This window comes from Sitophilus oryzae, unplaced genomic scaffold, assembly GCF_002938485.1.
Source record: "Sitophilus oryzae breed Bouriz unplaced genomic scaffold, Soryzae_2.0 scaffold_1350_pilon_pilon, whole genome shotgun sequence".
NCBI lineage: Eukaryota > Metazoa > Arthropoda > Insecta > Coleoptera > Curculionidae > Sitophilus > Sitophilus oryzae.
Window position 1 is genome coordinate 1,354,389 of NW_022146005.1, and position 26,403 is coordinate 1,380,791.

The following is a 26,403-nucleotide window of genomic DNA, read 5'->3' on the forward strand; positions in this document are numbered from 1 at the left end:
CTGTTCTGCTTCCCAAGTAAAAGCTAACTTTTTTTGTAGAAAGAGAAATCTTACACAGACGTCCATCGGTAGTGGTGGTTGTGGACAGTGTAAGATTCGTACCCCTCCTTTTCTTCACTATTCTACTCTGGAACCGTTTTCGCAATACTTCAGAGTAGAAGTTGGCATAATTGCTCTCTAAGATCATTTTCTTTCCCAGAAATAATATTCCGAATTGTGTTTTATAGGTTTTTGTCCACTGCTTTAGTTCTCCAGTAAGTCCGTCCATCATGTTGACAGCGTTAAAAGGCAGTGAAATTCATAAATATATCTCTCTGTGTAGTCCATCTCGGGTAGACAAACAGCGTGTGCTCGAAATCATTTTCTTCACTACAATAGTTGCACAGACCAGATGTCGCAAGTAAAAACTAACTTAAAGTGGAACTCAAGAACCTGGAAGACTCCATCCCTAATTTGGCATGAGATTCCTTCAACGGTCGAAGACACTCGAAGAAGTTTCACAGGACTTACAATCGAAAGAAATCAAAGATTTTTCTTGATTTAAGTAAGAACAATTTTTGGATTGTCGCGGGTTTTTTAACATGACACTGATGTTTTTTAACATGAACACCTCAGTACGTAGATTGAGAAACAACGGCGAATGCAGATTCTGTCGGGAAAATGGGGAAACACCAGAACACATTATCATTGATTGCGCCGAAACGACAACCATCCATGTCATAAACTTTGGTGTGACTGATATCGGATATGAAGAACTAGCCTCGGCTCAAGTTTCGTTTACTTGAATTATGTAAGAAATATTTGTTTATTTAATTTGGAAGCCTTTTTGAATAATATGTCAGAAAAAAATTTCTGCAGAAATGCATAATTTTCAGTTTTTCTACTTTAGAATAGCTACATAAAAAGGCGTTTCTCTTTTTCATTCTAGAAATTTTTCTAAACATAGACACACAAAAACACTTCTGGCGGAAGTGTACCATTTTCATTTATTGATAAAATATTGACATATCAAGATTTGAAAAGTACTTGTCAATTGAAATTCGTAAACAGACGCGTTTTAGGTTACATCGTGTTTTGATTGCTTTGGTTTTTTGGTGTTTGTTTTGGATTTTTTATAAGTGATATCAAGTAAAAAAACTTCACCCCTACCTTCTGTAAAGCCGTCTCAGATATTGGCTTTTCCCTAAACCCTGTATGATGAGTTAGAATTTAAGAAAGGAGGACACAATAGATCTATAAGGTCATAGTGATTAACCTCAGCGCCTGAAAAAAACCAACGAAATCCGTACCGATAACATTTTGACCAGCACCGACTCTCCCTCACCCACCTCTTCACTCCCTCCTCGCCTCCCAACCTCCCTCACTTCGTGCGGGGACCTCCATCGGTGCCAGCAGCGCGATGTGGCGGTGTCGGCACGCGACCAAACGGTTTCCCGCCCGCCCCGCGCCCACCCGCCCCCGTCCACCGACGCCTGTCGCCTCCACCGCCGCCCCCGCGCGCCTCCGGCACTCGACGCCTCATTGCCCAGAAAGCGACGCCGGCGAGCGTAGAAGCGCCGCGACGACGACCAGACGGGTATCGGGAACGCGTCGGAACGCCACGCCAAGCGATATAGTTCGGGGAGACGTAAGCGTAATAGAGAAAGTTTGTTGTTTATTTGATTGGCGGTGAATTTTTTTGAACGCTGATAAAAGCTGATTTTTTTGAAATATTTTTGTCGGATTTTTATTTTGTCGGCTGTTGAGAAATTTCGAAAGAATTTTGGCGCGATTTCTCGTAGAAAATACGGACTTTTTTACACTAGAGGGTGAGTTAAAGCATTTTTTTCAACTCTATATAAGTCTTACATGAAACGTTTGATCATCTTATCTTTTACTCTGTTTTTTTTTACATTTTTTCTCGATTTTATTATTTATTTTATTAATTGTTTATTTTATTTTTTTATTTATTTTTTATTTCTTTGTTTTTATTATACAGTATTTTGAACAAGTGTTCTTACACAGAATACCAGATCAATTTTATTTTTGAATTTCATTTCTTTCCAAGGTAGCATACATAAAACCGTATGATCAAAAAAAATGGCTGGGGTATGATAATCGATGATAAAAGTTTACAAAAAACTTGTAAAAAATTAACACTAATAATTATAAAAAGATTAAAAACGATATAACTTTTCGAGAAGCACAAGTCTATTTCAAAAAAAATATTTTTTTCTCGAATTTTAAACTACACCATTTAAAAATCATCTTTACTCAATGTAAAAATAAATTACAACCTTCTCCAGCTCGCTGTAAGCGTCATAAAAAACTAATAAGAATACAGATTAGAGTATTGATTGAGTACAGACCAAAATTATCGCCGATTATATTTTAAGTACCTTGTATAATTTACATTAAAATATTTATAATACAGTAAATACACAGAAATTGTAATAAACAATATGTTTTTCATAAAATGCTGCAGAATCCATTTTCTATTTATTTATCCATTTGTATCTAAAAAAAATTGTGTGTGCACTATGTGCGCAAATTTGGAGTGAAACTTCTCCTTATTTCCTTCTGTCTGTCTATCCGTCTGTCCGTCTGAGCACTCCATTCGGGTGCCTCTATCCACGTGCCGAGTTTGATTCTAATCGACCCATAATTAAGAAAAATCCCGATGATTTCGTCCATTTAGAGGCATCGGTTCGAAACGTCGAGGGCGTCATCCTGTAGCCTGTCCCCAATTAAGCCAAAATCGACCCACATTTTTCTTCAATATCAAATCGTTAATTCCACTCTGATGAAGATGTAAACGAAATGTCGTATCCAACTTTGCAGGGTGGGACCGTGTACAACATCGCTCACATAGCCTACCCACCAAATTTGGTCGCGATCGGACTACATCAACTTTTGACGTTTCTTACGTCAAAACTAACTGTCACAGTGACACCTGTCGTACACGTTCAAGTTGGCCTTGTTTCAATCTATCGACATACCAAATTTCATTTAAATCGGACGAATTTTTGATTTGATTCATTGATAATAACGGTTCGTAGTACACGAAACGTCGCCAAAATATTATGAAAAGCTTTTCGAGAATATCTTCGAAAATATCTTCATTCCGAATTTCAGCTCCCTAGCTCACATAGGGCCCGTCACGACGCTCCGTCATAATCTCTGATCGTTACCACTTTTCCTCTCGCGTCTCGTGTGTCACAGCCTTCAACTTTCACTCCCATCAGCGGAAAGAAGTTTCACCTCAAAAAAATAACGACTGAAGATTATCTCAAGTATTCAAGAAAAGATCTGAACCAGGAAATATGCAATACTATACCGGGTGTGCCATTTAAAAAATAGACCTTCGGCTAATCACAAATTTTCGAGACATCCTGTATAAATAAACAGTAATATTTTCATGAAATAGAACCTAGTACCCAGTTTAGACCTGAACTTAAACGAAATCCTTAAGTTTTTTTTTCATAAGAACTATACAGTATGTTTCCGGATAGTCTTTACAAGAGGAAAAACTTTTATATTATTGACATTTTAAGAAAAATGAATTCTTTATAAAAAAATTGCTTGCTCTAAAATGGTTAGTTCCGTTTATAGTTTTCCAAATTTCTATATCGACTTAGAGAGAAATAAATAGATATTTTTCAATCGTATTTTCATTAAGAAAAATATACGCTTTTAAGCTAAATCTTAAATAATTTAAAAGCCATTTATTTTAGGTACAGAAAAACATATCAAAAACTAACGATTTGAGAAACTTTTTCACCAGTGAATTAAAAAAGTGGGTTTTCGGTTGAAAAAAATGACTTATGATAATTTTTTAATAGTTCAATTCCATGACAACTACGGCCACTATTATATGACATTAAAACAATTTAATTTTTGAAATAGATAGCCACATTCAGCCACATGTCTTCTCTGTATGTCACAATGGCTGTGGTAATTATTAATTTTGACTTTTAGGCTATATCAATTTTTTTGACATGCAGTTTTTTCCTCCAAAAGTTTTAAATATTTTTTTTTCTCAAAAATAATGAAAATAAATAAATTAAAAAAAATAATAAAAAAATAAACAAATAAAAAGTATAACAAAAATAATAAATAAAAGTTAATGTCAAGGATAAAGTATTTTATATCAAAATTTATAAAATTTTACAGAGAATTTAAGTATCCAATAAAAAATGGGGGTACCCTTTTAAAATAAGAAAATTGTTGTCAACTTCCGGTATTTTTGGAAGTGCCGCCATATTGAAAATATTTTTAATCAATAAATCTCGTTATAAAACAATGATGTGCAAAAAATCTCCGAGCTAGATGTTCTAGTTATCTAAAAACTTCTAATGCACGCTCACCCTGTGATATTTCGATAAACTACGTACAAAAAAGTTTCAAAACAATCTAATTTAATATTAAAATTAATCATAATAACTAGCAACTAAACAGTATGTATTTGTTCCAGGCGACAGTTTCGCTGGCGTCCATGACTCAGTAATGACAGCCAAAAGTAAGCGTCCATCTGAACCGAGACGAGCCAACAAACCCCTAATGGAGAAGAGACGCCGCGCTAGAATCAACCAGAGCCTCGCCGCCCTCAAGACCCTCATCCTCGATACCGCCAAAGCGGACAACACCAAACATTCCAAACTAGAGAAAGCCGACATCTTGGAACTTACCGTTCGCCATTTCCAACGCCATCGAAGCCTCGACGTCAAAGGGATCAACCACTACAAAGCCGGTTACTCCGACTGCGTCAGGGAAGTCCAGAGGTACTTGGAAACCCCCGATGCTCAGACGATGACAGTTATAGATACAGGTGTCCGACAGAGACTACTAAGACATTTAGATAATTGTGTTTCTGAAGTGGACGTCGATCTCAGACAAGCTTCGAATATTCCACCTCAAATAGTCGAAGAACGGTTACAACCACCGGATTCGAGTACTTTGGAGGAAGTCAATAATAATACCAGCATGAACCCTCTAAATAATCCTCGGCCAGAGCTTAAGACAGAAGATCCCAAAGCTATCAAAAACTACGATGGGAATTTTGTACTGTTATTGCCAGAGCATTACGTGCAATTGGCGAATGCTCTAGGAGTAAATCTACGCCAAACTAACGAAGAAGCACCAAGCCCGGGACCTTCAGGAGGAAGTTGTAGCAATGGTGGAGTTGAACCAATGGATATGGATAAGCCAACAGGAAGTTGTAATGCCCCTCCAAAGCCTGAGATACCATTAGACTTTAGTAAAGCCAACGAAAGGGTTGATAGTATGTGGAGACCTTGGTAATGGATATGTGAGCTATAATTTAACTTATTTTTTGTGCAATAGAGCTTATTTTCTCAAGCGGCCATTAAAACAGTTATTAGTTACAAATCCGGAATTACGTGAGAAAGTTTTGAAGAATTTTGAAGGTCTTCAAACTGACACAATGATAATTATAGACAAAAGTGTGCGGAAAGACTTACCACTGAGAGATAGAGATAGCTGAGTTTATGAGATGGGCATCGACCTCATATAAGTTTTCAACATTCCACCCCAAATAGCTGGGAAGCATATATAATTCAAGTATGCAAATTCAAGTATTCTGGACAAAGACACCAATAACATCAGCGTAGTTACTGTCTTCTGTGCAATATTTTATTGTTAGTGATCAGTTTAGACAACAATAATGACTACATTGTATAGCCAAAGTTTTATTTTCAACGAATGGCAGCTATAAAACATTCAAGTGTTGAATAATATGTTTATCAATAACTTAATTCATCTTTTATATCTCAATTTAACGGTATTTTTCCATAGAGCTTTCTAGAAGATTTTTTACATGATGATAAAAAAACTGTAAATACTGAATGACTGTAAATAGAAATAGGTGAATGTTCGCAAGAACTATTATAGAATTATAATTTGTTGAAATTGTGTTAGAATTTTTATTGTTATTGACTATATCTTCTTTCTAACGGATAGTGTGATACGATTCTATCTTTATTAAAATAAAGCACTTTCTAAATTTGATGCCTTTTTATTTCTTGTGATCGAATAAAAAACGGCGTCAAATTGACGAGCTTGATAACGACGATAGATGGCATTCCTCATATAATTTTACATATAAAATGAAAAAGACCATTTTCAAGTCAACTCTGACGCCGTTTTTTATTGTAGCTTACGTAAGTAAAACTAAACCTTTAGTACTCCAGACATGTTCTGTTTACGTCACTTATACATATTACCTGTGATATTACTATATATTACTATAAATAGATGAAGAATATCTTGGAACCTAATAGCCAATAGTCGTAAAGAAAAAAAGTAAAATAAAGATTTCAGTTAACGTCTCCTTTTTGCTGCCAGGGCTAATCTGGCCGGGGCCTACTTTGTGTAAGCGGAATCCGAACCGCGGTCCTCGGCCATATCATGGTCAATGGCCTACCGACTTGGCAAGTGTCTACAGAAGAAGTGTCTTTATCTACAGAAGAAAACATTCGACCAATGTGTACTACCAGTCATAACCTATGCATGCGAAACCTGAACTCCTAAAACGGACATAAACAAGGAAACTGCAGGTCGCACAACACTCAGTGGAACATAATTATGCCGGGAATAACCAAGAAAGACCGCAAAAGAATAGAGTGGATACGACAAAAAACCCAGGTAATAGATGTCATCCATACCCAATCAAATCCTTCAAGTAGCAATGGGCAGGATTAGGCCTGTTCCAAACACCGTTTTAACACCGGTAGCCAAATATGGACTATCCGGTGCTCTGGTGTCGACACCGACACCGGTGTTCATTTCGATACCGGTGTTCCTCTACAACACCGGTGTTCATCTCGATACCGGTTTTGATTACGACACCGGTTTTGATATCGACACACGTGTTTGGTAAACGGGTTAAAGAAGAAATAATGTTAATTAATAAGTTCAAAATAAACCTGATAATAATAATGTCGTATCGGTTCTTATTTTTATCGTTTATTAAAGCGCACCGACTTTAATTTAAAGCTTTCAAATTTAAATATATTTTTTTGTCAGACTAATCACTAAAATAAAGTGGAAGCGTCAGATAAACAACTATAAAGTAAAAAATTGTTTAATCAAAAACAAACAGAAAACAAAACAAAACATAAAAAAACAAAAATTCGTAGCTGTAAAATAAACTAAAAAATATTACATTCAAAAAACGAAAGAAAAACAAACAAATGGCACCATCGACACCGACACCGGTGTTGATCACGACACCGGTGTTCATTGCGATACCGGTGTTGACATAAACATCGGTGTTGAGTTAAACACCGGCGTCGAGATAAACACCGGTGTTGAGATAAACACTGGTGTCCAGATGAACACCGGTGCTGAAATGAACACCGGTGGTGAGATAAATACCGGTGTCGGTGTTGACACCGGTACACCGACTGAAACACCGGTGGTCATCAACACCTAATACCGGTGTTCAAATCTCACTACACCGAACAGGTCTAGGCAGGATACCTGGCAAGAAGGACGGACAACAGATGGATCACAAAAATTACAGCATGGTACCCATAAGGAATTCAGAGACCTAGAAGAAGACCGAACCTGAGATGGGACCATGATATTAGGAAATTAGCAGGGATAAATTGAGGTCGCATAGCCAACAACAGACAACATTGGGCCCAACTACAAAGAGCCAAACCAACGCATAATTGGAAATGGTTGAATAAGCTAAAAATGATGTAATGATGATTATTTATAAAATGTGTAATTACCTTTCCATTTCGTTTAACATATTATATAAAATATCAAATATAAGATATTAAAAAAAACATATGACCATCGCTTAAAAAAATACATTTTTATAATTACCTACTACAAAACATATAGCGTTCCCCTATATAATAATACAATATGAAACCAAAGCATCTGCTAGTAATATTAATAAGGCAAAGTTAATGGAAGTAAACCCATGTACGGGTAGGGTATACCCAAAGCCGAGAAATGATCACAACTCTAACTAAAGGGAATCGTAATGGCGACACATGGGGACCGCAGTAATAGGCGCTAGGTCTAAGGATTAATCCCTGGCTCCTTGCAATATTAATTCGCCATCTCCCCACAAGCATCTTTGTTTGTTCAGATTTTCTTTGTTGAATAAATATTTAACGTTAATAAAATGTTTTTTTCTTTGTTATAGTACTTCTTGTTTTATGATGGCTTGCAACAAGGCAATCGCCATAGTTTAGTACTTGATAATGACTATAGTGCTCCAAAGTCAAAACAATGTTGTGTAAAATTTCAAGATTGAAAAGGTGATGCTTTTCAAGAATAGTATACCGGGTGCATCTCAAAAGTGGCTCACCCCTATAACTTTTTTATTGTTACAGATAAAAATCGAGATTTGGTATATTAATATATGACATAAATTAGGATTGATTGACGTATTCAATTGTTTTCTGTCACTTCCTGTTTGGTTTGGTTGACGGACTATGGGCTACAACTCGGAAATGACTACAACTTTTGATTTTAATGGTACCCTCGGTGTTTTCTAATGAGCCACCCTCGTTCCATTTGAAAAAATTGAGATATGACTAAAATTACAATTTGCGCATCTTTTAGCCGGCCAGGATAAGACACGAATAACATTAGATGACGAAATCTATTTTTCCAAGGCTCCTTGATTAAAAATTAGTGTTCTTAACACAGCCATAGCACTCTATATTGAAATTTAAAATTAAATTTTGTTTTAAACAAAAATGTCAAAAGTTGACACATGATATGTCATTCTATTCAGAATGTCATTTTCTATCGAATAAAGTAAAAAAATACCGAGGGTGCCATTTAAAAATCAAAAATTGTAGTCATTTCCGTTCAAACAGGAAGTGGCCGAAAAGAATTGAATACGTCTAATTTTTTTCATATACTAACATACCAAATCTCGTTTTTTTATTTGATAAAATAAAAAAGTAATAGGGGTGAGCCACTTTTGAGACGCACCCAATATTGTTTTAATAGGTATAAATGACACACTTTTGGTTGTGAGGATGTTCGTTTGACAGGCGAGGCACTCAAAGAACACTTTTACTCCGAATAAAACATACTATTTTTTGCAAATGTCACAAATAATGTTTTAAACAAATAATTTTAAAAGTAATACCCTGTAATTACGGCGTCAGTGATAACTATGAAATGAAGATCGCTGTCATTTTATATGTAAAATTAAATGGGAATGTCATTGATGTTCATTTCCAAGCCAAGTGGACGCTGTTTTTTCGATTATACGGTATATCGAGCAAAGTCGAGCAATAATGGGTACACTTCTTAATAGTAGATTATTTTCCTTTATCTATGGTACACTCGTTGAATTTGACAATTATTAATGTCAGTTTAATTTTTTTTTCAAACGTCACAAAAGTATTAATTTTTGCGACGTGATTGACAATATAAAAAAGTCATTTTAACTCCTAGGTATAAAAGTAAAGCACTTTTATCCTTAAACATAAAAGTAAGAAAATATATTATTACATACACTGACATAAAGTGGCAAATTCAACGAGCGTAACCATAGTTTCTGGATTAACAAGGTATTACAAGGCTCAATTTGACCGCATTTTCAAGCTCCAGAAGAGAGCTGTTCGATATTCACTGGGGCTAAACAGCAGAACTCATTGCCGGGGCTTTTTTAGAGAATTAAAAATATTGACTCTTCCTTCCTTATTTATATTTGAATCCGTTTGCCTAATACGTAAACATGTATCAGCTTCTCAAGAAAGGCCATCTCACACTTATCCACTCAGGAACGCGGAGCAAGATCTTTATCTACCTACCCCACGCTCAGAGTTAGTTAAAAGTTCAATATTATACAACTCGAAAAAAATGCACAATCACCTGCCATTTGAAATCAAATCCATAACATCATTTTTTTCATTTCGCAAAGCATTGAACTCTTTATTTACTAGACAAGGCTTTCTACGCCGTTAATGAATTATATTTGAATTGAAAATCGAATTTGATCTTGAAAACACTGGTCTAATGTTTGCTATTGCTATATTTACTAATGACATCAGAAATTAATTTATTTAGAGGTCATTGATATTTTGCTATAAACTGGCTAAATATTTTTGAATATTATTTTAATTTTTTTTGTTCTTTGACATTGTAAACATTTATATATGTTTATTTTAACAATAAGACTGACAATATTATTTGTATAATGTTTTGTATTATCTTTTGTTTGTTTGTTTGTGTACCTTGTTTTTTTTTACTATGTTTGTTAGTTTACCTTTGTCCACAAATTGAAACATTTTTTGACAATAAAGGCATTTATTTATTTATTTATTTATTTACTTTTAAATCTTTTTATGTTATTTCGAACATTTAAAATTATTTAAAATAGTATATTGCTTTATTAGGAGTAAAAATAACACTTTTGTGACGAGGCACAAAAAGTCATTTTGTGCCTCAAAGCGTAAAAGTGCTTTACTTTTATGCCTAGGCGTTAAAATAACTTTTTCATATTGTCAATCACGTCGTAAAAATTAATACTTTTGTGTCGTTTGAAAAAAAAAATTTACGCGTTTTATAGTTTTTTGGACCTTAGGGTAGTTTCTCATTGATTCGGAGTAGCTATATAGTTTTCGGCCCAAATACTCCTATAACAGTTCCTGCTTTGGTTTTGGAAGCATCGGTATACGACGTTAAAGTATAGTCTTTTAACTACTTAGCCAACGTTATAGCTAACATCTACGACATTATAATAGCTAACAAGAAAAGCTATTTAAAAAAAAATTAAGTTTTAGTAATGTTTTTTTTTTGAGAAAAGGAACTTTACAGTATAACAATAAAACTCCGTCCTTTTTTACATACAGTCGTTTTTTTACATACTCCCTACAATACCCGAGTTGCGGAAAATAGACACACGCGTCTTTTATCGGGAAATTCGCGGCCGGCAATCGGGAAATTGCGGCAGCCGTTCCGTCGCAAAGTTTTCCTCCGATCGGAAACTAAGCGAAACTTTGTGGAAACTGTTTTTCGTGGGCGAAAGCTTAGCGAGTTATAGTTTGGTGCGCGCGGACTGACGCCGAAAGGGCAGAAAGTTAGAGTTTCTCCGGCGCTAGGGGCGACGACGAATACGACCGACACTCGAGCAAAAGTTTGAAACGGTTGCTAAGTTGGAAAAAGTGAAAATTGGACGGGAAACCAATTACCGATTATTTGAGTTGAAGAGAGGAAATAAAATGAAGTGTGCCTTATATATTTTTTTAATTAGTTAGTCTGTAAAATAAAATATTTTCTTCATAAGGCATTTCAATCTTACAGCACGATTTAGTAGTAAAACAACAAAACGATCAAAGTAAATTTTGATGAAAAAAATAATCAAAATGTCCTCGAAACAAAGACTTTTTCGAATTAATTTATTTTACAAAAATTTTGATATAATACTGTATGATCGAATAAAAACGGCGTCAGCGATGGCAATGAAATGAAGATCGCTGTCATTTTAAATGTAAAATTATATGGGAAATGTCATCGATCGTCATTTCCAAGCCAACTGGACGCCGTTTTTTTTTTCGATCATACGGTATAAAATTAACAGATTTTCCGGTCTATAGAAAGTGGAAAGTAACTTTAAAATTTTAACGAAATATATGTACTTTCCAACTATTCCGATGCAGAATTGGGACAGGAAGCAAAGATTCTTCAGAATAAATATTCTGAAGACATATCAGAAAATTTTCAACAATATGTTTATTTTTAGTATGTCATTTTTTACCTAAATGTTTAGAAATATAGCGATTGCGTTTCTTTTAGAAAAATATGTATTATTATAATATAAAGAAGTGTTTTTCTTTTAAAAAAAAAATATTTTTTTTTCAAACGTCACAAAAGTATTAATTTTTGCGACGTGATTGACAATATAAAAAGTCATTTTGACGCATCGGCATAAAAGTAAAGGACTTTTACGCCTAAGCATAAAAGTACGAAAATATACTTATTATTAAACTTCCGGATTGCCGGCCGCGAGTTTCCCGAAAAAAAACGCGTCGTGTGTCTATTGTTCCGCAACTGGGTATTGTAGAGAGTATGTAAAAAACGGATCGAAGGACGGAATTTTATTGTTAGTCTGTAAAGTTCCGTTTCTACAAAAAAAAAGGATTACAAAAACTTAATAAATTAATTTTCTTAAATCAATTTTCTTCTTAGCTATAACGTTGGTTAAGTAGTTAAAAAACCATACCATAACGTATAACGTCGTATATCGATGCTTCCAAAACCAAAGCAGAAACAGTTATAGAAGTATTTGGGCCGAAAACTAGATACTTATCCGAATCAATGCGAAATTACCCTAGAGTCCAAATAACTATAATACGCGTATTTTTTTTTTCAAACGTCACAAAAGTATTAATTTCTGCGACATGATTGACAATATAAAAAGGTCATTTTAGCCTAGGCATTAAAGTAAAGTCTCTCTTGGTCTCTCTATATATAATTACATACAAGGTATGACTAATTAGGTAAGTCAAGGAAATGATAATCGATGACATTTCGCATATAAATTTACATATAAAATGAGAGCCATTATCAGATTTTATAGCATTTTTAATCATACTGTATAAAAATTATCCAGTACTAGTTCTGCCATCTAACAGTAGTTTTCAATAGGAAATCTTATATTTATTATAAGTGAAATAGGTTTCTGTAACTTAAAACCTAGAAGTATAATAAGTTGCCTATCCACATATAATTTTTTCATTGAATTCTTAAATAGTTAATTTTCGACGTACGTCAGAGTTTTTATCTCTTTTTCACTCACTCTGCGAGCAAATACAGCCATTACAATTTCTATGAATTATTCTATTGATCAAAGTTCATAAAGTCAAATGTCAAATTGATTTGATAACCTCAAAAAATTATAAGCCTCGTTGCCCGGTAATTCCAGAAAATTCGTACTGTTAAGTACAAATAATAAAGTACCTTTTCATATCCTCAGGAATAGAATAATTAATAAAAATGGTAAGTTACTAATATTTAAATTCATTGAGGGTACAATACTTTCATTGGTAGATCAGGTTTATCTAATTCCAATAGAACTATTCTACATGGCATTTGTGAATTTAAAAGTTAATAAATAAAAATTTCCTTATTACAGAGCGGAGTCTTGAAACGTTTAGTACCTCTTTTCGACCGTGTGCTTATCAAGAAAGCGGAAGCTATAACTAAGACGAAAGGTGGTATTGTTATACCTGAAAAAGCACAAGGCAAAATTTTGCATGGCACCGTAGTTGCTGTAGGACCTGGCCAAAGAAAAGAGGTAATACTTTATTATTAAAACGATTATCTGATATTATAATTTACTATATTTCTAAACTATAGGATGGTACTCACATTCCCATAGCAGTTAAAGTAGGCGAACAAGTTCTTCTGCCTGAATATGGTGGCACCAAGGTGGAAGTTGAAGAAAACGTAGAATACCATCTCTACAGGGAAACAGACATTCTTGCTAAAGTAGATGCGTAATTATTTGTATTCGACTGATATATTTACTAAACTGTAAAAATGCAGGACATTTTTTGTCTTTAAAAAGTATGATCTGTTAATGTACTTTTGAAGTTTCACGTTATCGTTTTTATAAAACAAAATGAAACGTTGTAAGCAATATTTCTGACTAGCTTTTATTATCTGTTGTCAGAAATATTGCATGGCTGTTTTAGTCTGCATTAGGAAATAGAAAAGTTGTTTTTACTTATTAAATAAGATGTTTATATAAAATACTGTCTTTTTATTGCCAATTATTTGTTCACAAGTCTTAAAATAGATGCACCATAAAAAACACTCAATTTCATCAAAAAAATTCTCATATCCATTCAATATTACCTGAGCAGTATAACAGTATATTGTAATTAAATATTGCAAAATGCAATATAAGTATGCTTTGGAGTAAAATTATAGTACATGTAGTCAAATAAAGGATTTAAAAAGTTATAGTTCTCCAAACAAGAGTTTTATAGTATTTTTTTTTATTGTGAAAAAAGCTATATAATAAGTGAATTAACTAATGAACTAAAATTAAGAAAATCTAAGCTATTCAGCTTTCAATTTGAAGAATTACTGCTGTAGGTAGGCAACCAGATATTTACTACGATATTACTGGTTTTATAATACCTAAGAACTATAATTTAAAAAAACTATTTGATGTTTTAGGATCTAATTAATACAAAATGAGATATAAAGCTGCACAACATATACAAGGTGTTCCTTAATATTGAGATGTTAATATTTAAGGAGTCAATTCTGGAGCTATCATATCATTCTAAGTAGAAAACTTTATATGAATATATGTCCTAAACATCTTAACTTTTGAGATACAGGGTGGTCAAATTTTCTAACAAAAACTTTTTTCATAATTGCTCTCATGTTATTATACAATATGATCGAAAAAAAACGGCGTCAAAGGTGGCTATGAAATGAAAATCGCTGTCAGTTTATATTATGTAAAATTATATGGGGAATGTCATCGATGTTCATTTTCAAGCCAACTGGATGCCGATTTTTTCGATAGAATATAGTAGACATCTATAACGATATCAAAGAAGAAAAATTGAAATTAAAAAGAAGAAAAATTTCCAATTGAGAAAAAATGGAAATGTTATACCGCCCTGTATCTCAAAACTTAACATGTTTAGGACATACATTTTTAAGAGGTTGTTTTCTGACAATAGGTCAAGCATCACCCCCTTATCTATTATTATGTCACTAAAGGAACACCCTGTATTTTGTCGTAAGTGGGACCCGAATAAACGGTTGTGGCTTATTAATGAATAGGTGCTACGGCAATGCCAATTAATATATAGCCATAGGTACCCAATTTATTGCGGAAAGGCAATTAACAATATTAGGACTAATTAGTCCGTTAGTAAACACTGTCGTCGTCTGTTGAACTACCTACCTGAGGAGGCGACAGTTGGTCAGACATATTTCGAAGCTTGTCTTCATTTTTCTTATTCCTATAATTAAATCAAACAAATAAAGCCATATGCCGAGAACAATTTTAGGAGTTCAGGATATTTTATCATCTTGGAAGAAAAATATAAATGTTCTCATACAGTAAATTGGTTTTTATAAAACCAAGAACTAAAGAGGAGGATGAATTTGTGAACACCTGCATGGTAGTAGAGAATACAAAGATATGCCAAAATATACTTATAGTCTGTAAAATTAGAAGGATATATTTTACGTTTACGAGAAATACATCAGATGTACCAATTGATAATTCAACTAGAGAAGAGACTACTTCATTTTATTTATATTAGTTTTGTTCTGATGAAAAAATTAGCTAAAACCCGTTTCATGTGCGTTCAAGTGACGATTCACTTCCCTTTCTATTATTGCTATTATTATTACTATGATTATGTCGAAAACAGCATGAATTGCTTTTGTTGTTGTGATTCCAAAACCTCCCATTCAAGGTCTAAATAAAATATATACATATAAACGGATCAGAGAATCTCCGATTATATTTTACTGTGACTGAACTACGTATAACAGGAAGGTTGCTAATTGTTTATAAAAAATACGTTATGTAAGTTGTTTTTTTTTAAGTATATCTAATAAGAGAAGGTGATAATGTACTAAATGATCAGTTTCTGTTCTTAAAATATATATTTCGTATGGACTATTAAGAGTACACATGATATAATGAAAATTAAGAAAAAATCAATACAAAAATACAAACAATTCAAAAATCAACATAAATTTACACTTTACACTATAAGATTTAGCTCTGCGATCAATTCTATAGCATCCAGGTCAGCCTCATGAAGACGATTTAAAGAGAACTGCGCCTTAATGAGCACTCTGTTGCGATATGAAAAGCAAGGGGTGTGTTCGGAATGTCCGCAATTGCAGTTAGGGCTTAGGGCTGTCGGTTAGTCCCCATTTGCGTGTCCAGAAGCGAGTTCTGCCATGGTTAGTTCTGAACCGATTGAGTGTTGTCCACGTTTTTCTTGGCAAGTTGAATCCGGGAGGGCTGAGTACTGAGTAATCAAGTGATGAAGTTCAGGATTACTTTGTGACCATTCATCTCGTCAGCAGTCTTCAACCCGAAAGTTGAAAGTAGCTGCTGTCCTAATACCCACGGTTTTCTGGACTTCAGGCGATGCAAGAAATTTTCGGAATTATCATGGATGGGAAGATGAACATTGTTTTCTCAAATGAGGGGGATTAATGTTTGATAATATGGAGAGCTATTGGATCGGAGAGAGAGAGAGAGTGCCCGTTATAATTATCATCGCGCTGTTAAGACGAGTGTCAATAAGATATGAGTATGATTGCTATTTATCCAGACAGCGCAGCAATATTCTGCCACCGAATATGTGAGGGCCATTGCAGTTAAGTACCCTGGCGTTTGCTCCCCAGCTGCTACCTAATTTATTTTTGCAGCCGTCTTGGTGAGGGTGGCTTGAACGTGAGAGTACTTTGGGTGAGAGTTGTACTTTACCAGTTGATCCCCAAATTTGACTTGCGGTACATACTTGGCTTGTAAGTTGGGAAGATGGAAGCACGAAATCTCAGTCTTAGCATGTTTGGGCGAAGCCTCCACTTGTGAAAGTAGTCATTTAACCTCTGCAAATCAACTGATAATATGCAACCGATAATACTGATGAATATTTTCGCCTCTAATGAAATCAGTTGTTTGGTAGGAAAGTGCAATTTCATCTGCGTATATAACTTTTTGGTGACTCTAGCAGGGAGGTTGGCGGTATAGATATTAAAAAGAATAGGGGCAAGTACAGAGCCTTGCGGGAGGCCACTGTTGCTGTTGTAAGTGCGACTTTTTTCTCCCTTCAAATGCACTTGGATATTTCTGTTCGAGAGCATGTTGTTCATTAAATTGACCAACTTTTTGCAAGGGAAGATTTTAATGAACTTTGATACCATTCCATCTCTCCAAACGTTTTCTTGGAATAATAAATCAGTACAGTATCAGCACAGGATGTCCTATTTTCCTGTGTTTTATGGGGTTTCTCGTTTATAACTCCTCTCCTTCCATATCAGCTCCCTTCCGTTTACATAAAATATTATATCATGTAAATGAATAGGACAATGCACACTATCCGTTCCGTTTCCCTTCCGTTCCATATCCTATCCTTTCCTTCCATACATTTGTTTGGCGGACGGACTGAAGCGTATCGGAAACAGCATTGTCAATGTCTTACATTTGTACCAGCTCTGTTAACATTTTGGTGATATTTATTTATCTTTCATCTCTTAATTAAATTTATTACCTTTTACAAAATATACAAATTTTTAAAATAAAACTTTCGTAATTTGTACAATAAAAAGTATGGAATTGATACGGAACGGAAGCTTGCGTATAGCGTCAATACAATAAAAAATACGAAACAGATATGGAATGGATATGGAATGGAAACGGAAGGTATATAGTGAGAATCAACCTTTAAGTTGGTTTCCACTTGGGAAGCAGAACGGTTTAGGTCCAGTTAGTGGAGTGTTCGCTCCTTTTCTAACTAGATAGTTTGTTTTTTAATTACCTTCTATACTTTTGTGGGCTGGCACCCAGAGTAGAAGTACATTATTTTCTTTGCTTAATTTGTTCAGCTCCTCTAGGCATTCTTTGATCAACTTCACCGACGGTTACTGAGTTGATCGCACTCAAGACTATCGTATAAGATGGTTATTTCTTGTTTCCGAGAGTTCCTATCTAAGATAAGTTGAATATGATGATATCTAAGATCTTTGAATATGATGCTTGGGTAGGGGTCTATTGGTTTGCAGTATTAAACATTAGACGATGAAATCTATTTTTCCAAGGCTCCTTGATTAAAAGTTAGTGTTTTTAACACAGCCATGACACTCTAGATTGAAATTTAAAATACTTACAATTTTGTTTTAAGCGAAAATATCAAAAGTTGACATATGATGTCATTCTGCTTAGAGTGTCATTTTCTATCGAATAAAGTAAAAAAAAGCCGAGGGTGCCATTTAAAAATCAAAAATGTTGTAGTCATTTCCGGTGAAACAGGAAGTGACCGAAAACAATTGAATAGTCAATCAATCCTAATTGGTGTCATATACTGACATACCAAATTTCGTTGTTTTCTGTTGTTGTATCTGAAAAAAATAAAAAAGTTATAGGGGTCAGCCACTTTTGAGACGCACTCGGTATACTTAGAGTTCTAATTAAAAATCTACAATTTTAGCACAAAAATGTATTTGAACCGCCCTGTATATCCATAAGAACTAGTATTAAAACGTGTACAATACACTTGGTTGTATACCTATTTTATAAAAAAAATGAAAGCGATAATCCTAAATAGACAAAATGATATGGAACTTTTTCGAAATATTTGACCACCCTGTATAAGCGTCGAAGGTATTCAATGAGATTTTACTACATAGTTTATTTACTTTTTCAGATTTCTTCTAATCCCTTGCAATTTGCGAGTATCGCGAATGACAATTTTATTCATTATTATCTATCATTTCTCAATATTTTCTGACTCGTGAATAATGTTCTAAGAATTTGGTATTTTATCTTTATTTACTACAAGCCAAACATCATTATCAGTTGAGTAAAGATCCGTCGACACGTAAGGTTTTACCTGTCAGTCTTACATGTTCAAGTAAGACCTTTTCAAAGTCAAACCGTATGAAGTACCTTGGGTGTGAACGAAAAAAAGGTCCATGTCCATTACTTGAACTACAAGATTCAAATAAAAATTCTGATATTTTTGCATAGTTGCATAAACTAATGTAATTTTACAAAATTGTTTAGATATATTTTATGATAATTGCCAAACAATACTATTTTCACAATTATTAGCTTCGCGTGTTCTACAGATGAAATAGAGAGAATAAATACAATTTTATCCACGACTCGTCTATAATTTGATTATTATGCATGAGTTTATGAAATAATAATAATATTCATTATTCACTAGTGAATAATGGTTTCATTATTCACCGCTTCCGCGGATATCTCGATCCAACCTCCAAACAAGAGCTGTCAAACATTACCATTAACGTAAATAAATAATTTTTGTTTTAATTAGTTAGCTACCTAGTTAAAGAAAATTTCAATGTTTTGTTTCCATGTTACTTACTCGTTATACTCGTTCAATATTTTTTTGACATTCAAAATAAAAATTTATATTAATACTAAATTTTTTGATAGTCCTAGATAAAGTATAGTATTCTACTCGCATATAATGGCTGTTATTCACTTGGACGATTTATGTCCGCGTGAATAACAGCCACCATTATATGCTCGTTGAATAATATACTATTATAGTATATACATAAAAATTCCATGACTTTATTTTCAACTTCAATAAATACAATGCTATAATTGAAAAACTGTCAGGTAAGACTTTCAGTATATACCGTAATTCTTAATCAGTTTTGCCTGACATGTAAAACGTTAAGTGTAGACGGAACTTTAGATTAAAAATTATTGGCAAAAAATCGCTGCAATTTTTGATTGTACGGGAAATCACAAATTACCTGTCTGTCGTCTGGTTTCATTCAATATCTTTTTAAATGTATTATATTATTGGTTTAAAATTACATGGGTTACATGCAAAACGTTAAACTTTTTTATTTCTTCTGGACTTATGAAACTAATAAATAAAATTGTTTATTTTTGTTATATTAGCTATTCCGTGTACCAGGGACAATTTCTAGACTGCTTCCTAGTAATTCTAACTTACCTTAATAGTAAATTTGTTTTCGAAATAAAACAACAGACCGCCTTGATTGATGTTTTTATTTGGAGAATTATAATAGAATATTAAACAAAATTATTATTGTTTGTTTCGATTAATTTTAATATGAACAAATCATGTTTACGTACACATATATAGTGTGTGTCCTCATTTTCAGTATAATATCGGTTATTATTAGAGAGAACTGCAAAAGTGGAAAGCTCCTGCAATCACTAGAAATTTATAATAGACGGCATGGGTTTATTTACGTAAAAATTGTGCGTATGTAGGAGAATAATTTTCCAAAATAAATACTTACTTTAGGCACCTTTAGGTATCTGATTTTCCTATATAGTATAAAATTTAAAGGCATTAATATTAACATTTATTTACTTGTTCGCCAATATCGACTTGGATCGACTTACCAAATTTGTGACGTTTTTTATTTTTTCCTAAAATATGAGGGATCCTTTAGAAATTAATGTTATATAGGGTGAGTCTTAAATAAGTGCAAATATTTTTAATGGTATTATAGGTATATTTTCGACCCTAGAAACACGATTATGAGGTTTTTTTCGCGAAAAAGAAATTTTGAAAATTTGGAAAGTTTTTGGAAATGTTTTTAGTTTTTCGTTAAAAAATATAACTTATTGATAATATGCATAATATAGTTCTAAGAAAGAAAATCCAGAAAAGATCCAGTGGTTTTCAAAATTTCAGCAAAAAATATTTTTTTTTTTGGAAATATTCAAAGTAAAATAACTAGGTTATTTTTGATTTATTTGAAAAACGGTAATGAGGAAATATGTTTCTTTTATCGAGATCTGTTAGCCCTAAAAATATTTGCACTTATTTAACATTCACTCTGTATAGTATTCGAAGTAAATCTACAAATGCTCCAAAAATTCCGACAAAAAATCACCTTATTTTGAGGTGTTGTTGATGTTTTCCAACTTTTACATCAAAATACGCCCTTGCATACAGGATGAGTCTTAAATAAGTGCAAATATTTTTAGGGATGATATATTTCGATATTTTTTTCGCAAACAAAAGATGTTGAAGATTTTTTTTCCGAGGCTCCTTGATTCAAACTTAATGTTTTTAACATAGCCATGGCACTCTAGATTGATATTTAAAATAAAAAATTTTTAAGTGAGTGTCATTTTCTATCGAATAAAGGATAAATACAGAGGGTACCATTTAAAAATTAAAAGTGGTAGTCGTTTCCGGTGAAACAGAAAATGACCAAAAACAATTGAATACGTCAATCAATCCTAATTTATGTCATATAATATACCAAATCTTGTTTTTTTATCTGAAAAAAAATAAAAAAGTGATAGAAAAGTGAGCCACTTTTGAGACGCACCCGGTATAGGATTTTCAAATAAGTCCAAAATAATCGAGTTACTCAACTTTGAAAACTAAAAAAAATGAATTGGTTTTAAAAATTAGACGTGTCCCTGGGGTCAAAATATACCATCCCTGAAAATGTTTGCACTTATTTAAGATTTACCCTGTATAAACAGAAATTTAAACAGTATTTTTTTCATTTCAGAGCATTTAAAAACGTTTGTTTTAAAAAAAAGTCATTATTAATTTTATTATTAATTCTAATTAACATCAAATAATTGACTACTGAGTAAAAGTCGTAAAGATACCAATAGAAATTATAGTCATGCAGGATTAAACGATCATTAAAATCAACATTATTATATAAAGTACCTATAGACGCATAGCATAATTTGAGCAACTTGGCGAAAAAAATAGAGAAAATTTTAAATTAATCTAAAAAATTCCTAAAATTTTCTCAAAATCTATTACCGATCATATAAAGGTTATTATAAAGATAACAAAAAGACCATACAGGTCTTAAACGTCTCCACTATAAGATAATAAGTTCCCTCTTTTCAGTGAAATTCAAAAGACCATAATGGATATTGTTCGCTTAGCCAGGCCACAGGCCACACAGCCTCTCCTTTGAATACTCGCGTACTTTCAACTCTCTGTACGTACTTGACGGCTTCGGCTGTGGTACCTATCCGTACCGTATAGAGTCGAAAAGAGAAAGTCCACGGCTCTCGGTGTTTTTAGTACCGGCCAAAAAGTGCCCGGTCACGAAAGAAACCGGCGGCATCAGGAAAAAACAGAACAGGAAAATGTTTCGGAGATTTAAGACGCGCTCGCTAGAGTTCCGACTCGAGACATGACAGTGGATTCCACCATTTTCTTATTTTGTCTTATGTTTTAGAAACATTAAAATGCTAATAAAATATCGCGCTTGCTAAACAACTGCTGCCAGCGGTAGTGTTAGTTTGATCTCTTCAAGGCGGTAATTTTTCTTTTTTGAATTTTTTGAATTTTTTCTTTGAATTCTTGAAAGAGAGAGAGAGAGAGAGAGAGAGAGAGAGAGAGAGAGAGATAGAGAGAGAGAGGGAGAGAGATCTGTTCCAGATGGCGAAGGCTGCTATATCGGCATTAATGCAGACATTTGGAAAGAATCGAAATAAAAATAAATCTTCTACACCCTGTATCTCAGAAACGAATCATTTATACGAACGTTTTTACTTATTTTTATCTCCAGAATACACTGCCAAAGATTTCCAAATTCCAAATACAATTCGGGCCCACCTGTATACATTTTTATTTTAAGTGTATTATAAATTGATATTTATATGCCTGACGTGACGCCGTTTTTATTCGAACACACTATATAAACATAATAATATCTAAAGAATTCTAATAATGATTGTAAAAAGGAAATAGCCCAGAAGTTTTATACCGAGTGTAATAAATTGTTAAGACTTCCAGAGAGGAGAATGAGAATATTTTAAATTTATATTCTATGTATACGTCGCCTATTATTAATAATTAGATGTAATTTTTCAGCGATCCATTTTCTTTTGAAAGTGTTCGATTTAAAGTAATTTGTTTAGAAAGAATATACGCTAAAAACATTAATAGCTTTGTATATTACGTTGTTCGAAATTATTTCAGATAATACTCTGGGGACTTAATTGTTTATTTGGTCATGTATAATCTGTATAGACGCTCTTTGTGAGGCTGGCTGTTCGATAGCTCAAACACTTAGAGCAGTAACACCGAATGTTATTTACATGTAAATTAGTAGAATTAGTTCTTACCACTTCCTTTTTAGGTAAGAAGTGAAGCAACTAGTTTAAAGTCTTTAGAGGTACAGAATATGCATAATTTTTACATAGGTAGAACCAACAAAAGTTTATATTTACTATATATAGTATTCATTACAGTTAGGGGGTTGGAACCTTTGGTGTTACACAGCAAAATAAAAACACTAAATCACCACAATACACCACAACATTTTTACTTTTACAACCGTTTCGTTAACCATGTTAGTATCATCAGCAGATGATCAAGACTAAATCTGATCACCTGCTGATGATGCTAACATGGTTAGCGAAACGCGCGTCCAGTGTAAGAGTAAAAGTGAAGATTCTTAAGTTCTTCTCGTGATTTTTGAAGATTCTGACTTTGACAAGAGAAAATTACTTCTGTTTTTGTTTGCCGTTGTTCTTAGCGACCGCGGTAGCAGCGCCAGATCGCATATAACGGTCGCGACCCAAAATAATTTCGCGACCTAAAATTTTTACGGCCTTCCAATCTAAACTTGCTGCATTTATCTATGCCTACCACCTCAAACACCTGGACGTAGAAGTTTAATTAGGGTCTTTGACAGTAGTGACGGTGATAATACTACTACAGATAAAAACAGCCAAAACAACAATGATAAAAGCTACTCTACTTCAGTGGCGTACATTAAAATCTATTATTTTTTTTTTATTTTAAAAGTTTTACGTTAATTCAAAAAGTCTGTATGCCACTGAAGTAGACCCGCTTAGTAAAGTTTTTTTTATTGTAATATCGTAGGCCATAACATATCCAATAAATTATAAAAAAATACATTTAAATATTAAAAAATTATTAGGCGCTAAAAAAGGTTCCAATTTAATTTTTCCCACAGTATGCCAACTTTGGACATCCGACTTTGGACGTACTTATGTCAATTTTGGACATTGGATATCCGACAAAGTGCCGCTTCGTACAAATAGTTTTTGCTTAATAATTTTTTTATCCATCAATTTGGATATTCATATAATATACAAATACCTAAGTAAACGAGTATTTCTTTTTTATTTTCAAGAAATTTCAAGATTTTCTTGATTTGTTGTCAAGAAATCTTGATCTTGAGAAGTAATTTCTTGTCTTGTCTTGAAAACCAAAAATCATTTCTTGTCTTGATCTTGTCTTGAAATCAAGACAACATCAAGAAGTTGTTGCTCTGTAGTTAAAACGTAATCAGAAAAAGTTACAAATACAATGTCCAACACAGTTGAAAAAGACGACCAGGAAAGTCGATTAGGTATGTTAATAATGTCAAGTCTAGAACCTTTTCATCCTCTCAAGCCACACACACACACTCTGCTTCTGCTCCTATCTAACATTTGCGAACGGCAAAAGCGGACATTCTTCTTTCTTCTGCTGCGAGCCGGCCAGCGAGAGTGCCGTTACTAGCGCTAGCTGGCAGCAACAGCAGCGGCAGCAGCATCTTGTCTATAGGAAGACGGAGCGAAGAACCGCACCAGCTGACATTCAGCGAGCGACCGGCTGCGATGACCGGCCGGAATGCGAAAAATAGAAATTTACAAATGCATTAGCCGTATTAATAGAGTTGTTAAATATGGACAGAGAACTTTGGCTGGGACGAGGAGGCTCGAGTCGTTGTGGAGTGGACGGGTACATAGGAACCGCTTGTGGTGCCATATATGGGTTCCGGATGGTTGTGGCGAGAGAGGGAGACGTGTTTGCTTCGGGAATGAGGATGGCTTGATTATTTTTTCGTGTTATTTCGAGTGTGCTCGGAATTCCTCACCATCTTCTGCAATTTTTCCGGGTACTTATGTCTATCTTATATATTATTTTATGGAGTTTGGTTTATTCTTATTCTTAAAAGCTGCAATGTTGATTCTAAAAAATTATTATCCAAGAAATGTTGCTTTTTTTGCTCACCCATTATCAGATCGGAGAGTCCCAACAAATTACCTCTCTAATGGGAATATTTTTTAATATAAACTTCCGCCATCCTAGAATTAGAATTTAGAATAAGTGGGAGGGGGGTTAATCTCTGCGACCTTAGAGATCTATTGTGTCCCCCTTTCTTGAGTTATAACTCATCATACAGTCCCAGGACTTCCTACGGAGACCCGTGTCCTTCACAGTCGAGGGGCTACGACCCAGGCCGGGTAGACGAAACGGTAGCTTGTGTCGCCTGTTGGGTTTAGAGGTAGGGGGTAGGCTCCCGACCCTTGGAGGAGGTGGTAACTTGTATGCCACTTGCGGAGGATGGTCTCACGCAAGTGTCAGCCACCTCTCCTGTAGTTCTCTTTGGGTTTGGCCCCTTGGAACTTTCATTGTTACTGTTCCCAGTGTTGCTAGGGGGTTTCCCACAGCTTCACCGGTGATGTTTTTTATTACTATTATTACCAGATCTCATAGTGTTCCCATGAGTCGCTAGGGACAGTCGGTCCACTTCTACAGAGCCCCGCATGTAGAAGTAAGGGGTAAAATACAATGGGGTGCCCCCCGGTGCTCCAAGGTTGAGGCTGTCCGTAGCCCCGCCCGGTATCGTTATATGTCTTGGTGCAATTCCCTGGCCACGACACTACAGTCAGGGACAAGACGATGAGTGAGATGCTTCTTAGACCAAGCCAAGTGCTTGGGGGGATTTCCCCCAGCACCTGACCAAGAGCTTCCCCACCAACGACAAGGTCTTGCATCTCCTAGGGGAAGTTCCGCCATCCTAAAATTTTGACTAAGTTTGATGTTACATAACTTTTGACTTTGTAATCCGATTTTTATGATTATGGTATTAGTTTCTGGATAAATTTTAATATTTCGGTTAGGTGGGTTTATACCGGGGTAAATCAAAACTTCGTTTTTTGCAATAAATTCAAGAACCCTGTGGAAAAAATGGGACGGGCATTTTGATAAAAAAAAATTTTCCTTCTTTCTTTTATGACCGACACATTTTTAATTACAGTACTGATATTTTTACAATCTTGAATTTGTTGAAAATGGAGCTCTCAATGCCCACCGTTATATTGAAGATGTCATCCAAGAAGTTGTCGTTCCATTTGCTCCTTTCATTGGAAATCAGTTTATACTGATGCATGATAATGCCAGGCCCCACGTTTCGCGGTGTAACGAGTTAGGGGTAAGAGTGGTTAACGAGGACCTGGATGAGGTTGGACTACAAAGATTAGAATGACCCCTTTGTAGCCCCGATTTTAATCCAATCGAACTGATTTGTGCGATGAACTTAAAAGAGCTGCTCGTCGTCTTCCTATTCCACCTCAAACTTTAGAAGAGCTATGGCTAGCATTAACGGAAGAATTTATAGCTTGATGAATATCAAGAAAGAGTAACTACCCTTATTCATTAGATACTACGAAGACCTCGAGCTGTTTTTGGTTTGGTTGGATAAAATCAATAAAATGAAAAATATACGAAATAATATGTATGTACTGATTTCTTTCGAAAATCGACAAGTATGAAACTATGAACTCTTCCTGGACACAAACGGTACATTGTGAGACAGAAAATTTTAGAGAGAAACAAGCCCTATAACATAGGATACAACATTTTAATGAACAGTGCTTTCCATAAAATCAATAAAATGAAA

The 26,403-nt window shown here is 34.2% G+C and overlaps 2 protein-coding genes across 2 annotated transcripts; both read left to right on the plus strand.

The window, feature by feature from the left end:
* The first annotated feature begins 1,523 nt into the window (after positions 1-1,523).
* LOC115875168 (transcription factor HES-4-like) lies at positions 1,524-5,956 on the plus strand. Its single transcript, XM_030890574.1, has 2 exons — positions 1,524-1,808; positions 4,454-5,956. The coding sequence occupies exon 2, from the start codon at positions 4,486-4,488 to the stop codon at positions 5,278-5,280; it is 795 nt and encodes a 264-aa protein (XP_030746434.1). The 5' UTR covers positions 1,524-1,808; positions 4,454-4,485; the 3' UTR covers positions 5,281-5,956.
* Positions 5,957-12,821: 6,865 nt separating this feature from the next.
* LOC115875169 (10 kDa heat shock protein, mitochondrial) lies at positions 12,822-13,732 on the plus strand. The gene is made up of 3 exons (XM_030890575.1): positions 12,822-12,978; positions 13,115-13,276; positions 13,339-13,732. The coding sequence occupies exons 1-3, from the start codon at positions 12,976-12,978 to the stop codon at positions 13,480-13,482; spliced, it is 309 nt and encodes a 102-aa protein (XP_030746435.1). The 5' UTR covers positions 12,822-12,975; the 3' UTR covers positions 13,483-13,732.
* The last annotated feature ends 12,671 nt before the right edge of the window (positions 13,733-26,403 follow it).

Bases quoted from the DNA above. Each gene is read 5' to 3' on its own strand.
- LOC115875168 (XM_030890574.1), top strand. From the start codon at position 4,486: ATGACAGCCAAAAGTAAGCGTCCATCTGAACCGAGACGAGCCAACAAA.
- LOC115875169 (XM_030890575.1), top strand. The intron at 13,277-13,338 runs GTAATACTTTAT...TCTAAACTATAG, and splicing joins GACCTGGCCAAAGAAAAGAG to GATGGTACTCACATTCCCAT.